The sequence below is a fragment of the Carassius auratus genome, chromosome 31 (assembly GCF_003368295.1).
Source record: "Carassius auratus strain Wakin chromosome 31, ASM336829v1, whole genome shotgun sequence".
In the NCBI taxonomy this organism is placed as follows: domain Eukaryota; kingdom Metazoa; phylum Chordata; class Actinopteri; order Cypriniformes; family Cyprinidae; genus Carassius; species Carassius auratus.
This window is the reverse complement of record NC_039273.1, coordinates 21455264-21472670: the sequence shown is the minus strand read 5'-3', so window position 1 is coordinate 21472670 and position 17407 is coordinate 21455264. Positions and strand designations below refer to the sequence as shown.

The following is a 17407-nucleotide window of genomic DNA, read 5'->3' as shown; positions in this document are numbered from 1 at the left end:
GGTTGCTGTATAATTCATATAATTCAAAGCAGACATCATTACTTATTACAGATATTCTGCCCAACCAATGCATTTTTGTCCACATAAAAGGTGCATTGCTGGGTAAGAAACAAAGGCAGGCTGTGAAGTCAATGCCAAATAGAGACCAGACCATTTGCCAGCCACATAAAGGGCTGTCTAATGCACAAGCACACACACACAAACATTTTCGGGTGCAGATAAAGCAGGAGAAAGGACATAATGACAATGAACCAAGCCAGCTCAAGTGCTTCACAGCTCACATCAAAAGCAACAGTTTTTATTTAGATGCTGGCATAAAGCCTCTGCTTTAGTGCAGCCTAATGCAGATATACCCAGGGCAAACATTTGTTTGTGGGGTAAGTATGTCACCAGTAAATTAGAATGTCTTCCAGAATCCAGACCAGATCCTCTTTGGCCCCAATTCAGAGAAGACCCAGAGGGAAGAAAAGAAAGCTGTACAGTCAACAAAAAACCAAACACAACAGCCAAGCTTCTGTGTGATAAAAGCGCATGTACCTAACAAACGGAGTGCTGCATAGACTTGATTATCAATACGGACAATAAAACTCAATGATTAAACTAACTGAGGTGTCTTGGTAGGCAATGGTGAATGGTCCAGCTAAACAGAGGGTAGAGATATATTTATGGCTCTTTCTCTCTAGAGCAGGTCTGGAACAGGAGAGATAAGACCCCTCTTCCCTGCACAGGTAATACAAAACACCTGTAAACTCACCCTGTGGGCTGTTCAATGGATTGGGGTCGGGAAAAAAAACTAAACTGAGGGTTACAATATATCATTATTGACTAAACACACCAGTGCATGGCCGCGGGAAGTGGGGGTGCTGGGGGTGCTGCAGCACCCCCTAGTGACGAGAGGGAGATAAAAAAAAATGTAGGCCTATTAAAGTATTTTGCACAATTTATAAATTCCTTATGAATATTTTAGAAAATGATTTTGACACACGCAGTCTATTACGTATATTTTGGATTTTAATTTCATATTTTGAGGCCTAATCAACACAGGTTCGAAAGTTACGTTGTCAACGTCTGGCAGGCAGGTTTGGTCGCCGAGTAACGAGGTTTCCCGCTCGTTCCACGCAGAATACATCCATCTTTATATAATACAGCGCACCTCGACATTTGGACACCTGTAACCAGGGCACCCCGCCTGCATGTAGCTCAGGTAAGAACATAGTGCTGCCGCGCTTGTAACATTTATTTTTTTGGCAACAAGTGTGGGATCAGCTTTGACTAGCCAAGCAATTGTAAGTAGTATACTATAGTATTTTTGTAAGGTGGTGGGGATGGAGATGGAGAGTATTATTTCGTTCGTGTGTTCTTTGCGTAATGGTTGTGGAGAACTGTTAAATAACGTTTAAATAGTCGGAGATTATTTCCTTGTGGTTTGTGTAAAAAGGTTGAAGATGGAGACAGAAAGCTTTATACTGTGCGTTTGTTTTTTGCGTAATGGATGTGGAGATCTGTTCAATAAACAAATTGCTTAAATAGTCAGAGATTATTTCCTTGTGGTGTGCGTAAAAAGATTTTGGAGTTAATAGAGTTGCGTGTGACATAAACGTGCAGTGATTCAAGCCAGCTGACCAAATCGATTGCATTGTTTTAGCGTTATTGTGAAGTTTGATTAATATTATATTTTGTTGTAATATTATTTGTTGTATCTAAATAAGTTGCATGTATGTATAGGCTATCTGAAATTGTAATGAAAGTAATTATTTCGTTTTCTTTCGATTATTAAACTATTATTTCTCATTCTGCTTCAGATTAATAAGGCATTGCGCATATCTGAGAACTGATGTCTGTGTGTTTCAGACCCTGTGCATTGAAGTGTATATGACAATAAAGTAGTAAATCTCAATGTATTTATTTTTAAAATCTATTTTAAATAGGCCTATAGGCTCATAGGTTTTTTGTCAAAAAAAAAAAAAAAATTCACTGCACCCCCTGTTCAAAATTACTTCCCGCGGCCCTGCACCAGTGGTTACATAAACAAAGGCAGCAAGCACTGGAATGTACAGTGTCGACTAGAATGTGCTTCTCTATGTGCAAATACACCTGGATTATTAGTTAGTCTGCGTCTAGAGTTTAGACTAACTCTGCTTCATTGTTTTGGCATAGTGGTTAAACATGTGAACTGGCAACTTAAGGCTCAAAAGGGTGATCCCAGAATGCAAAAAAAAAAAAAAAAATGTTGGTAAGCAGTTTTGTTTACCATTGACTTCCATTGTATGGACAAAACTGACACAGAAAGATTTCTCAAAATATCCTCTTATAAGTTCTGCAGAAGAAACTAAATCACGTTTGGAATAATATGAGTAAATGATGAAGACTGCCAGTTGTATTTTTAAATGTCTTTAGATTACTACAGTATGTGTCATAATAGCAAATACCATAGATGCATAGCTAGTTGCAATGGTAATGAATGAGGGGCTATGTATCAGTTATTTTATATGTATATCATTCTTGATTGTGGATGTTAAAAAAATGGTTTGCCTTCCAATATTCCAAGAAATAAAAAATCCAGACAGAATAATGTGACTCAGAGCTGAAAAGTGCACATTATGCAAATCATTTCACCTGCCATCTTAAGGAAACCATTACATTTTCATAATAGTGTATAATAGTCATAATAGTCACAACTGGCACTTTATCTCCACATTTTTCCCATAATATCACACTGACTGTGCACTCTGTCTTCTTTTCCCTGCTTTTTCATTTCACATTAACTGTTCACCTCATAGCATTCTGTCTCTGTCTGCTTCTTTCTCTCAAAGCATAAGATAACGCTCTGTCTGAATATTGATTACTCATATAATGGAAACACAAACTACTCCAGAGAAATATGAATGGAACATGGGAAATCCCAAAAGACGTGCAACTTGCTGCACTGTTCAGGATTTACATCTCAATCTCACACACTGACAGGCAAACTCCCGCATCTGAAAATTAGAAATGTATGAAAAAATAGCTATACAATTAAGTAATAAATTCTAAACAATGCATTATTAATGATTTCAAAAACGAAGTTGAACACATTGCAGATCATTACTCTTATTTGAACTGCCTTAAATTTGAACAGAACGTCAACAGTCAGAATATAGTGGTAGGTTCACGTGGACTGAATCCTGGCTTGTACATCACTGGACCATGCTGCAAAAGCCTTCTATCAGACAGAGGAGTAAAGGTCCGAGTTGACCTTAAAGGGACCTTACCAAAAGCCCACAGTCTATTAATGAACTAATCTTGATACATGTCACACAAAAAAAGCACTTCCAAAATCATTAGATCTAATCTGATTGACTGGCAAATATGCAATGGGACTGGACTGGGACTGCTTTGGCATTATTTTTCCACATGGCCTATTATAATAATGTCATCAATTTCAGATGTACCAGCCCCTAAACAGCATGTACAAACTAAATACATTTTTGATGACTTCCATGCTGGTCAGGTGGGCTCTTTTTGGGTTGAATGTGAAGAGCGGCAATCATCATCTCCTATTCATTTAAAGAGGTTTGGTTTATAAATCCTCAATTTTAAGGTACATTTGGCCAAAAGCATTGTTGAAAACAACCTAGCAATTTGAGTAAACTGTTCATACAAACATTTTGTTTTAGCCAGACAATACACACACATTCATTCAGCAAAGCTCTCAATCAAAAATGGTGCTCCATCTCACCAGAAGTGATAAACTTGAAATGTCAAATTCGATTTGCTTTACAGCAAATTGTATTTATAATTCCTCCGTCCTTAGTTTATCATTTGTGACATCTGGGAGCAATTTTTTATAACTTGTTAAAATCGACACTTTTAGGGTATGAGCCATTTTGTGCCATTTTTGTGTCTTTCTCTTTAAATGCAAAAGAGCTGGTCTTCCGGGGAAAAGGGCGGAGCTTCAAGAGCTCAAGCTCTGGCAATACCAGTGCTAGCCTTTGCAAATAAACACTCCACTATCAGTACAAGCCTGTTATCTTTACAGAAAACACATGTGGTTTAAAAGTTAGTCATCTGACTGACAAATATGCACTTTATCTCAGGCTGAACCGCTCGCATATGAAATGGACGTTCTAGTTGTTAACTTTGAAGCAGATAGATGGGAATACACATTGTGAACTACCTTGACAATTTGCTGGTTTTAGCCAGATCAGAAGGGGAATCTTATTACTCACAGGTCGCTGCTGCTTGGCCACCTAGAGTGCCTTGGGTTGAAAATCAATCTAGCCAAGAGCTCTTTGTCTTCAAGACAGCTAGTAGTCTTACTGGGGACAATTATAGTGGTCCAAATGTGGACATGGATTACATTTGAATGCTCCCTGACTATTCAGTGGCTAGTCATTCATATTAGGTCCCCTAAGGGCTTTCCAGAGTATGCTCGGCCTCATGTCGGCCACCTCCTCTGTGAGTCCTCTGGTCCTGCTGAACATGCGGCCTTTCCAGTATTGGCTCAAAGCCCGCATTTCATTTCAGGGTAACCCACCACTGCATCAGAACCATGGCCCCTTGGAAAGCTTCACAACTGTATGACCTCTTATTAAGCCACTCCTGAGGCGTCTTACCTGGGCTAAGGAGAAGAAGAACTGGACTACTGCCCAGTGGTCCAAAGTCCTCTTTTCAGATGACCACAAGCTTTGTATTTCATTTAGCAACCAAGTTCCTAGACTCTGGAGGAAGGTTGGAGAAGCTCATAGCTTCAAGTTGTTGTCTCAAGTTCAGATGATTTGTATTGCAATGTCATCTGCTGGTGTTGGTCCATTTTGAAAACCAAAGTCACTGCACCCGTTTACCAAGAAATTCTGGAGCACTTCATGCTTCCTTCTCCTGACCAGCTTTTTGAAAATGCTGATTTAATTTTCCAGCAGGATTTGGCACCTGCCCACACTGTCAAAAGCACCAAAAGTTGGTTAAATGACCATGGTGTTGGTGTGCTTGACTGACCAGAGAGAATCTATGGAGTATTGTCAAGAGGAAAATGAGAAGCAAGAGACCAAAAAATGAATGAAGGCCACTGTCAAAGAAACCTGGGCTTCCATACCACCTCAGCAGTGCCACAAACTGATCTCCTCCATGCCTCGCCAAATTGAGGCAGTATCAGACTTCATTATCAGGGTAAATAGCAGTTTCCCTATAGCGTGTCAATGCAACGCTCTTTCCCTTATCTCAGTGAACCGGGGTTACCTTGGTAACCGGAGCATTATTCTTCCTGTTTTCTCCTTGAGAGGAAATGAGTGCATTCTAAAGGAGGTTATGGGCGTCTCCAAGAGGAAAATAGACTTTGCTGGTGAAGTGTACAATGTTATTTTGACAGCACCCAGAGAGACACTCCCAGGAAGTCTCAGGGTGGACACGGGTCTCCCTCAGTGTCTTCATACATACATTCTCAAGCAACAATACCATATGACTTTCATCTCACCCAGTTTGTGTTCCTCCAAAGCACCTCTAATAAAAAAAAAAACTCATCATGTTAGCTCTTTGTCAGACTGTGGCTCTTTTAACAATTTAATACCACTTCTAAACCAATCTGGATTTAGTTTGACAGTTAATTCTTTTAGTTCCTTTGATGGACTATTTTTAGAAACTCTAAGGCTTTGTTCAGACAATATAATTGTTTTTTTGTTTTTTTTTCTTTGATGCAAATCCATTTAGTTTTTGGTAATGCAAACATTAATAAAATAAATTAAAAAATGAACAACAAAATCATTACATCACGGTACACAATATTGTCAAGGCTGTGTCCAAATTAGGACCATTAATTATTTTGGTAACTAAATAACTTGTTAATCATTTTCATAATTAGCCTAATTAAATAATCAGGTAATACTTATTCAAAATATTAAAGAATGAAAAATACTTTGTTGAAAACCATGTGACAATGATATTTAGATATTATAAAAATAACACATCTTATGGTGAAAAAATACATAATGTAAAAGTTTATGACCTGAAATGTGCAACGTCTGAACTATTCGTGACAGCTTTAGTCCAAATACACAAATTTTATTTTTATTTCTCTTTCCACACTGACAGCTCTCAGTTGTTTTTTGAAAAAAAATCTCTTGCCGTTGTTAAAAACAACTCATACGCCAGATATTGACTGAACAAATGGATCAGATTTCACTTGCAAAATGATAGTGCAGACAGTGAATACATAAACATCAGATTTGAAAAACAAAAAGGATTTGTGTATTTCAAAAATATACTTTTGTTTTCATTGTTCCTAATGCTTTTAGAAGCTACTAACTCATCACCATCAAAAAGTCAATTTTATTCCCAGTGCCTACAGCTGCTATATACGGATATCCTCTTAATCTATACTTATGCTATAGTAACAAAGCTTCAAAGAGGGAGAGAGATTTTTGCCATTTTGCCAAATTTGTCCTTTAAAGAGATATTTCACCCAAAAATGAAATTAAGATATTTTTAAAATTCGAGAGACTTCTGACCCTCCATAGACAACAACACAGCTACCACATTTAAGGCCCAGAAACAAAGTAAGGACATTGTTAAAATAGTCAATGTGACATCAGTGGTTCAATCGTAATTTTATGAAGCATGTGATCTTGCTAAGACAGAAGCCGGCATTTGCTGTGGCTTGTTTTAAGCAGAGGAATGTGTCATCATTGTACTCTAGTGAATGGTTGTGGAGACTGACACGGAAGAGAAGAACTGTTGAATAAAGTTGTTATTTTTGTTTCCTTTGCTGTCTATGCAGAGTCATAAAGCTCTCGGATTTCTTCAAATAAATATTAATTTGTGTTTCCAGTTTGAACAAAGCACTTACAGGATGGGTAAACTATCCCTTTAATACACAGATAAAATAAATGTTTTCTTTTCAACTGTGTAATATATAATGGTTATTCAGATAACATTAGGCCAATACACCAATTTCAGGAAAATGCAGTTTATATTTTGTTTTGACCATGAGCACCAGGTTTTAATAACTTACTTTCACATAGTCTGTGATAGAATTACAGTGCTATAACGACAACCCTTCAATAGAACTGGGGACATTTCTGGAATATACTCACAATATTGTAAATCTATCACTCAAAAAAAAAAAAAACAGTAAATTGATGGTGGGGCATAACACATTTTCGTGAAGAATAAATGCATGAAATTATCCAGTTCAGCTGTTCACTCCAGTGTGCTTGGTCATAGGACCGGGCACAGTAAACAGAAAACTAAAGATGGAAAATGACTGATGCGGGTCCTTTAGACCACTTGAGGCACAATGGGACGTAATGTAATTGGTCTCTTTTCCCTCATTCAGATGTGTGAATCAAATCCAAATGACTTTTTCATACAAGTAATTAAACTAATCCTCACAGCATCTCTGTGTCTTCAGCTAAACGATCACAACAAGGCAATTAATCAGCATGTACATAAAACCACAGTGGTGCTCTCCCAAATCAATTCTCAAATGATGAGTGAATATACAATGATTCATATTATTCTCATAACAGACTCTGCCTGTTTCTGAAAATAAAGAATATATGAATGCATGAGTAAAACAATAAATGGATTAGTTCATTACACATTAAAATAATTTACTACTTTTCATATCATGGAAAATCACATTGTTTTTAATGAGAATCACTTGCCATCAATACAGTATACAGTAATCAATGAAAGGGCATGAGATGATTTTATCTTGCATGATTTTTAATATCGGAGTGAATTGATACCATATGCGGTAAGCATAAGCATGTTTACCATCAAACGTAAATTTTTTGTATTCATTTTTGCCTTTATTTGGAGTTTGCAACAAAATGCTCACAAAGTCACAGAGCATTTTGCGATATGAAGGATTATGTTTATGACACTATTTTATTGTATAGTATTCATTGTAAATCATTAAATATTTCTGGGTTTTCTTTTGTTTTGGCTAAATTAGATTCTGAATGGCACGTAACTTTATAAATTGGTAGCTACAAACATTGGTAGCCAAATTGGCTTGTTGAGTGAAAAAGTTAATTTGATGATCAGCCATGTGACAAGACATTCCTCAGACAAAGCTATTGTTCAGTTTGAGAAGGCTCAAGGCTGATTTATACTTTTGCATCAGATCTATGCCGTAGACTTTACGCCGTAGGCTTTGTGTCAGTTTTCATTTATACTTCTGCGTTGTTGTCCGCGTCCACGTGCAGTACACATGCAAACTGCTAGTCTGCAGGAGGGATTCTAGCAAACCAATAAGAGCGCTTGCAGTCCATGTAGAATTGATGCGCTGTTACATTTTTGGAGAGGTGCACCTCAGGCAACGGCATAAGGGAGTAGGCTACGGCATAGGTCTGACGCGGAAGTATATATCAGCCTTCAGAATACAATGCACAAGTCATACAGTCTACTTTGAAGACAGCTATGTGCTTTTTGGCATATAGGAGTTAGACTAGCCACAGTCCTCCATTCAACAATTAAAAAGAGTAATTGGTACAATGTTCAATACTTGCCCTTTAGTGTGCCATTGAAGAAAGGTAGTCATACAAATTTGGAACAACATCGGGGTGAGTAAATCAACATGGAAGATGCTGTTGATAAAAATTAAAAGTGACGTCAAAAAGGGTACAAAGATACTGTCTGCAAGGTACACACTTTTGCATAGTCTAGTCTAGTTACAAAGTTTCAGGATGATTTTATGAGTATAGTCAAGTATAGTAAGTGAAAACAAATCAGAATAATTTGAGACAGATCTGTCTTTTAAAGCTTAAATGTCTAATTTTTTCTTTGTTAAAACACTTTGTCCCAGTTCTTTGAAAAATTACAAAGCAACTAAGGCACTGTTTGTATGAGAATCCTGACTAGGCCAACATAGCAACATTGGCTAGTTTGGGGCGGGACTATTTGTTTGTCCAGCCAATGAGAGATGAAGAACTGTTCTGGAAACCTGTTTTGCAATTTAATTTGGACAGTTTTTTTTTTTTTTTTTTTTTGCCCAGCACCCTGCTACACACTTATAATTACATTCATACTGACAGTCCCACACGGTCTGTTGTATTTTTGTAATGACTGTGGGGGTAAATGAGTCACATTGCACTATCCTAATGAATCAATACTAACACTCCTGATAACAAAATGGCATTAAGCAGACAAATAAAAATGAAGAATCGGTCATAACTTGTTTACTCATTTATTTTTAGATCGATACAGCACTACGCTGAGGGCAGATTTGTAAAGGATCTTAGGATTTGGATGCTAAATTATCAGGCATGGGCCTGTTCCTCATACAAAGCCTTAAAAAAAGTAGCTTGACTCAAAATTCACATTGTTAGTTTAAACTGAAATTTATTGGTTTCTACGCTTCAGTGAATTTAAATGGACAACCCATTGGACTCATGCAGCACCTGCTCCAGTCAATTGCAATTTAAAGCTAAAAAAGCCTCTAATCTAATTTGGAAGAGACAGCACGTAGACATGCAGTCAGATGTTGATTCACTGGCAGGAAATGAAACATCAGACACCGTTGAGTGATTATCTCTGTCTGGATGTTTTGAATGAGAGGGGTATGGACCCTCTCAGCATTCAGTCTTTATGTTGTACATGTTTGTGTCTATTGTGTGTTTTTCAAACACAAAAGTGTTGTTGGCCATTACAGCTAAGAGACAGACTTTCTGAGTTACTAATCAATGTCTGCAGAATAAGAGCAGAGTTTAAAATGTGTATGTTAATGCGTATGCTTCTGCAGATCATTATGTCAGAAACATCTGTTTAGATTGAATTTTGAAATATTTTCATACTTTCAATTTGCATGCGAGTTGCAAAATGTGTGGTGATAAAAGCTGTACTTCCCAGGGAAATAACACTCAACTTTTACTAAATTAGTATTCCTTGGTAGGTGGTTTCTATCAAGCAACTAAAGACACATTTGCTCAGAGTAAAACGTGCTGGCAAACACAATAAATAACACTTCCCTGTGCACTAAAGACCTAATGTGAAAGTAAAACAAACCAAATCTAGGATAGCATTAGAGGATCATCTCTCTACACAAAAACATTGAATCGTATTTGCTATTCAAATTATTTCTCATTATGTGTACTTTATCAAAACTGAATGAGTGTGTGCCTGCAGGGTTAAATGCTGTCTAATCCCTTTTGGTCTAGTTACTATCACAAAATGTTTTGTTGAAGATCTCCCATATAAATCACTGATTAAAGCTGAACTGTAATTTCTGAGCCAGTAGCATTGTCAAGGGATCCTCAAATCTGGCCCATGAGATCCACTTTCCTGCAGAGTTTAGCTCTAACCCTAATCAAACACATCCAATCAATGTCTTCAAGATCATTATAAAATCACAGGTAGGTGAGTTTGATCAAAGTTGGTGCTAAACTCTGCAGTGCATTGGCCCTCCAGTACAAGATTTGAGGAACCCTGTTGTATTTTATAAAGCGGATTTAAATAAAGGTGACTTGTCTTGACTTGACTAGAGACATCTTAATCACATTTTTCCTGTTCCTCATTTAATGACTGCATACTCATAAAATCAATCTTACTGAAGAGGCTGAAGAGGCTCCTAGAATATGCAAAAAGTGTTAGCTTTGCTTTCTTTTTGGCCTGTAACATCAGGAAGTAATCAGCAGCCGGTGTTCATATCAATTCTCCTAAGACAAAGGCAATAAAGTTACCACTGGGAAAACATTCTGTGAATGCTATCACGCCTGTCTTCCAATTTATTAAGCCCTCTAAAGTCCAGTTCCCATGGCAAAACCCAATTCCACATGACCCAGGCAAGAACAGAACCCAAGACCGGCACTGGAATCAGACCACTCTTAAGACTGTTAAATCATCAAATGAAGCAAGTCTAATCCATTTTTGACAGCAATGATCATGAGTACATTGTAAGTCCTGCTGAACATGGCAAAGTTCCAAAAAAGGATTTCACATATTTATCTCCAAATACCCAGTGTGGGTCATGTTGTCATTACATTACAGCATTTTTTTTTTTTTTTTTTTTGTAGAAACAGACATTGCATCATGTGATTCTGACAGGGCTCATGCTTTTTACTAACCTCACTTTGAATAAAATAATCTCATGCTCAAGAAATGTGAGACTTTGGTGTGTTCTGAAGACTATGCAATTTGTGACATTTTAATAACAGTTTGATTGAATGACACCTGCAGATCAGTGTTATTAAGAAATGATTTTCTCTTGTCCTGTTAATCATTCCCTTAAAATGCATTCAGAGCCTTGTGTAAATGTCTTGCCTAGGTAAATGACACATGGCTCTTCAAGAATTAGGACAGAAATATATTCATCCTCACGAACTATCTTAGCAAATTAAAGAAAAAATACGTATTCAGCCTTATGGTGTTTGAAACCCATATGGTTTTCTATTTTCAGTGACAGTGACCTGTAGATATCAAACTCAAAAAGAGTTGTTGCATTCCATCTGTTCCGAAGCCATGTCTTTAATTAATAGATTTCTGCATTTTTTTAGTGAAAGTTATTTCACTAAAAGTCCTCCCTGGAATTGCATTACCTTGTAAGTTTAAAATTTTTATGTTGTAAATACTCTCATTATTCCCAAGATGGAGCATTGATGGCACCTAAAATAAGTTTAAATAATGCATAATCCATTAAATAAAATACATATGTGCTTGAAATGCCACTTCAGTAGTGACAGCATGTCTCTCTGGATCAATGTGAAAGCTGTCTTAAAATGTGATTGTTAATATCAAATGTTTAATGTCATTAATTTGTCTCTTAACTGATCATGATGCCTGAGGTTTAAAAACATGGAGGTGTGAATGAGATCTGGAGATTTAACAGCCATAGATTTCTGGTAATTAGGATTTTCCATCTGTTCTGCATACAAAGGTACTGTATTGTGTGGCTTCAGAAGTCTAGTAACACTGGACATGAACTATATGAACTTATTTTATTGTGCTTTATGGAGACTGGGAGGCACTGGAATGATTTTATTATATGGAAAGAAGTAGCTCGCTTTGGGCATTTTTCAAAACATCTCCTTTTGAGTTCCAAAGAGGGAAAAAAGTCATATATGGTTTTTAAGTTTGTAGACTTTAATTTTGCATTAACAATTCTTTTAATGTTAGTATAGCTGTTTTAATCATGAAAATTCATTTAGAATAAAATCATACGAGGAGCATGAAGGTTCATTTATTTAGCAAGTTCACATTTGATTGAAATCATGCTCAGAAGCAAATGGATTTAGAGTCTGGCAGCCTCAGTTATTAAAGCACAACAACAGCAGCTTGCCTCAGAATGTCATTATTCTGTTCTCTCGTTTTCCTCTGTCAAGGGCAGCAAACGGAAAGGGACACGGAGTCAGCAATACGAACATTATTCTGTCCGTGTGACTGCTGGGGTCCGTGGCAGAGCTCTGGGTCAATGCATTTGGCTGATGCACGGCAGAACAGTGCTGAAACCACGGAACAGTTCATCCGTATGAACTGAACAACAGAACTAACTTTACAACACGAGATCTAATATACACGCGCGTGCACGAGTTTCACTAATACACCTGCCATTCTTAATGAAAATTTAGAACAAAAAACATCAGAAACGCCAATTTAATTGTGAAGGTTTCTCTTTGTTATCGATAACACAAGCAAACAGCAGTATTACAGAATAAATGTAACGCGTAAAACAGGACATGCAACAGATTCACACTCAAGCAAACTCATTTTTATGCATCTGTTGTCATTAAAACATTCCTATAATAACTGGTCACAACATAAACCAAGTATTTACCGCGATAATAATATATTTAAAGGAGAGAAAGTTATCTTACAAGGACTGTTGATTTTGTAGTTATTTCCAGAAAACCGGAGCCCGTCCAGTCGCATCTGCAGCGAATGGCTGGAAAAGCGCGCGCGTGTGTGCCTTCCCCTCCGCGCGCACTCCAGCCGCTTAAAAAGTTTAATGACGTCAACTGGGCATTTAAAACGCCGCTTTTTTCATAGGAATACACGACGTGCTGTCTGCCTTAAAGGGACCTCGCACCATAAAGACCCATCAAAGAGAGACTATATAAAATCAACTGTAGATTGAAGTTGTTCGTTCAAAAATGACATTCTGTCATTATTTGTTCACCTCGTGTAGTTTCTTTCTTCTATGAAACAAAAGGAGAGCTCAGGGGCCATTCAATTGGTCTCCTTGAGTGCCTTAAAACACAGCACTCATAATGTGAGCAGTAAGAAGTATTTTCCACCTTGTTTTTAAACTTAAAGGGGGGGTGAAATGCTATTTCATGCATACTGAGTTTTTTACACTGTTAAAGAGTTGGATTCCCATGCTAAACATGGACAAAGTTTCAAAAATTAAGTTGTACGTTTGAAGGAGTATTTTTGTTCCAAAAAAACCTCTTCCGGTTTGTCACAAGTTTCGGAAAGTTTTTTTCGAGTATGGCTCTGTGTGACGTTAGATGGAGCGGAATTTCCTTATATGGGTCCTAAGTGCGCGCTCTTCTCCCTTATAGCAGAGCACTGAGAGGCTGATATGGAGCCAGAAGAGTCTCAATAAAGATAAATGCACACACTACAGTCACATATGCACACATAGGATTCATACATGCACACACATAATTCATAAATACACACACAGGATACACAAATGCACACAATATTCACAAATGCACACACAAAATTTAAAAAGCACAGAAGATTCACAAATGCATACAAAATTCAGAAATGCACACAAAATTCAGAAATACACACACAATTTAGAAATGCAAACAACATTTACAAATGCACTCAAGATTCACAAATGCACAGGACAAGATTCAGAAATGTATTTCTGATGCACACACACATATATCTTGATTTACAAACTGCTTGCGGTCTGTGAACTTCACTGCATTTGTGTGTGAATTTTGAGACTCCCTTGACTTGGCTCGACACACAAAGCCTTTTTTTAAACAGGGAATGATCTGCAACCAATCAGATATCTCCCCTTGTTTTAGCCAATCACAAGAATGCACCCCACGTGGGGGATTGTTTACTTATAAGCCAATCAGCGAACGACTCACTTTCCTCACGCAGCGAACGACTCACTTTCCTCAGCGAACGACTCACTTACCTCACACAGCCAGCGACCCACTTTGCGCAGCCAGCGACCCACTTTGCGCAGCGAACGACTCACTTTCCTCACGAGTCACGCAGCGAACGACTCACTTTCCTCACGAGTCACGCAGCGAACGACTCACTTTCCTCACCCAGCGAGCGACTCAGTTTCCTCAGCGAACGATTCACTTTCCTCAAGCAGCGAAATTGAGCGAACGATTCACTTTCCTCACGCAGCGATCAACTCACTTTCCTAAGCGAACGACAGCCGGAGACCCACTTTTCGCAGCCAGAGAGCCACTTTCCTCTCGCAGCGGACCACTGACTCTCTCTTCATGTAGGGACTGAATATTATAATTAAAGTGACTTCTATATTGCATCCAAAAGAATATTTAGATATATTTAAATATTCAAAAAGGTTTAAACATTTTTTTTTTTTACTTTCATTAAAATATTTCAATAAAATGAAATAATTGCCTATTGCAAATTTATGAATCCATGGTTAACTTTTTTTCTGCAGTCACTGGGCTATATGTATTGAGACATTTTTAAATTTATATTTAGTAAAAAATAATAAAAAATAAACCTGAATTGTAATCTAAACATCTGTATTTTCATACAATTTAATACAATTGCTGTGTGAACAGGTTCATGTGATTGGCTTATAAGTAAACAATCCCCCCCACATGGGGTGCATTCTTGTGATTGGCTAAAAGAAGGGAGATATCTGATTGGTTGCTGATCATTCCCTGTTTAAAAAAAAGCATTTGTGTGTCGAGCCAAGTCAGGGGAGTCTCAAAATTCACACACAAATGCAGTGAAGTTCACAGACCGCAAGCAGTTTGTGAATCAAGATATATGTGTGTGTGCATCAGAAATACATTTCTGAATCTTGTCCTGTGCATTTGTGAATCTTGTCCTGTGCATTTGTGAATCTTGAGTGCATTTGTAAATGTTGTTTGCATTTCTGAATTGTGTGTGTATTTCTGATTTTTGTGTGCATTTCTGAATTTTGTATGCATTTGTGAATCTTCTGTGCTTTTTAAATTTTGTGTGTGCATTTGTGAATTTTGTGCGCATTTGTGCATCTTGTGTGTGTATTTATGAATCATGTGTGTGCATCTATGAATCATGTGTGTGCATATGTGAATGTAGTGTGTGCATTTATCTTTATTGAGACTCTTCTGGCTCCATAGGCTGAGCACAGCCTGATCAGAGCGAGAGCGTCGCGAAAAGTCACAAAAGAAGTGTGTTTTTGGTTGCCAGGGCAAGACAACCCTGCACAGATTACCAAAAGAGAAACAGCATTAAGGGACCAGTGGATGGAGTTTATTTTTACAGAGCATCAATAGAGTTGTGCAAGTGTGTTTGTTTGTTCCCTGCATTTCAGATTGCACGTCGTTTATTTCTTAAGGATAATGCAGTCCCAACGAAAAAGGGTCACGATCGTGTGTTGGAACCGCATGCGGTGAGTAAAACTGCTTCAAATATCTCTGTGTTGTTAACTTAGCTATCAGCGCGTAAAGCACATCAAGTAAAAAACATGCGATGTTGTCATCAAACTGCACTTTCCACATGTACAGCTTAAAAAAAAAAAAGACGACATAAAGTGGAACTTAGTCATTTTCCAAAACCGCTAATCAAATATATACAGTTTCAGTACATACCACATAGCATATCGCCTTTGCTGATGCTGCTCTTGTTAAATTTCAGCCTCTGGATCTGTGTCACAGCTTCCACATGCTCTCAACTCAAAAGCAACTTGCGCTCGTGATTCTTTAGCTCCGCCCACACGTCACGCCTCTAGGCGCTCGTGTTTTTCCGGGAAAATCGGTACAGACTATCTTTCTCTTATAAATATAATAAAAATAAAGACTTTTTGGAGTTATGAAGGATGCAGTACTACTCTATAGGTACTCAAGATTAACAGGATATTGACTGAAAACGAGCATTTCACCCCCCCTTTAAGAGCAAGCACAGTCATTTTTAGCTTGAATGTGCAAGGCTTCTTGTGGCAGTGACTTTAGCAGTACAAAAATAATCCATTATGCTGCCTGATTTCCCCATTGTGCAATAAAAAAATATGCGCAGTACCACTTATATTTGATACCACACATCATTGTGCATCCCCTGTGCATCTGATTCTATTCTATTACATCTATAGCACACCTGTACATAAATTTTTTTTATATATTTATATATACAGTACATATGTGTATTTAATTAATATGTCTTTATTTTTTATTATCCGTGTGTTGTTCTTGTCCCTGTGAACTGGAAGCTTCTGTCACCAGAACAAATTCCTTATATGTGCGGCTCGTTCTGATTTCTGATATTACAAACAACACATTTTTAATATTAATTGTTATTGTGTAATTTTAATACATAGCTTTGTATCACAATTTTATCACAAATATATATATTTTTTCATTGTTTTTCATTGTGGGGTGCGCAAATAAAGTCAACATGAGAAGAAGTAAAATGTGAAATAGTTTACTTAACAATTGCAGTTACTTTGTTTTAAAAAATGTTGGGAGTTTGTTACTTGTTGGTGTTAAAGTGACAGTTCAACCAAAAATAAAAGTTATTTCATCATTTATTCACCCTCATGTCGTTCTAAATGTTCATTTCTTTCTTCTGTGGAACACCAACAAAGATATTTTGAACAATATTTGTAACTTAACAGTTTCTGGTCCCCTCTGCTTTGACAGTATGCATGAGAAATACAGTAGAAGTCAATGAGAACCCTTTTTTTGACAGCTGGATGTATACGAGGAGTGTGGTGGATTTATAAACATTTTATTTTGTTATATCAATGAAATGGAGAGCAGATAGAGAACACTGCTGCTCTATAACATCTACACCCATACACAATTACAGTGAATCCTCAGCAAAACTTCTAATTACATCTTGTTTTATCACACACTAACAAAATGAGAACTCCTGCTCAACAATTCCTTTTCACCAGATACATATCTGCCACAAGATTCTTCATCTTCAACAGAATAAAGGTTGTTGAACTTTGAACAAAACGTTCATAAAAAGCATTTAGCTTGCATAGTGACCAAAGCTGTGGTAATTCACAATTTAGCTGCAGACAGTCTAATAAATTACATGCCACAAGCCAATACTAAATCAAAAAAGAAGACAACTGAAATAAATTAAGGAAAAAAATAATGTTAAGAGTTATATAAATATTTTCTTTTAACAAAAATAGGCATGCAAATTATGTTGGTAGGTTTTAAATCAACCATATATGGGCTGGCTGGTAGCAGCGCTGACTGTTAAAGTTCCAAATTTGCATGTACTAAAAATGTCACCTGTTCTGAAAATTTCCAGAGAAATAAATGCT

General features: G+C 37.2%; 1 protein-coding gene across 5 annotated transcripts in view; it reads right to left on the bottom strand.

Annotated features, from left to right (window-relative positions):
* LOC113050819 (PTB domain-containing engulfment adapter protein 1) overlaps positions 1-12889 on the bottom strand; it is a 41848-nt gene extending 28959 nt beyond the window's left edge. For 4 of the 5 annotated variants that reach the window (XM_026214166.1, XM_026214165.1, XM_026214168.1 and 1 more), the window contains exon 1: positions 12786-12889. In XM_026214166.1, coding sequence (XP_026069951.1) covers positions 12786-12840 — 55 coding nt within the window. In that variant the 5' untranslated portion in view covers positions 12841-12889. Of the gene's footprint in view, positions 1-8486; positions 8565-12785 lie in introns of all 5 variants that reach the window. The other variant, XM_026214169.1, reaches the window with a different exon arrangement.
* Positions 12890-17407: the final 4518 nt, after the last annotated feature.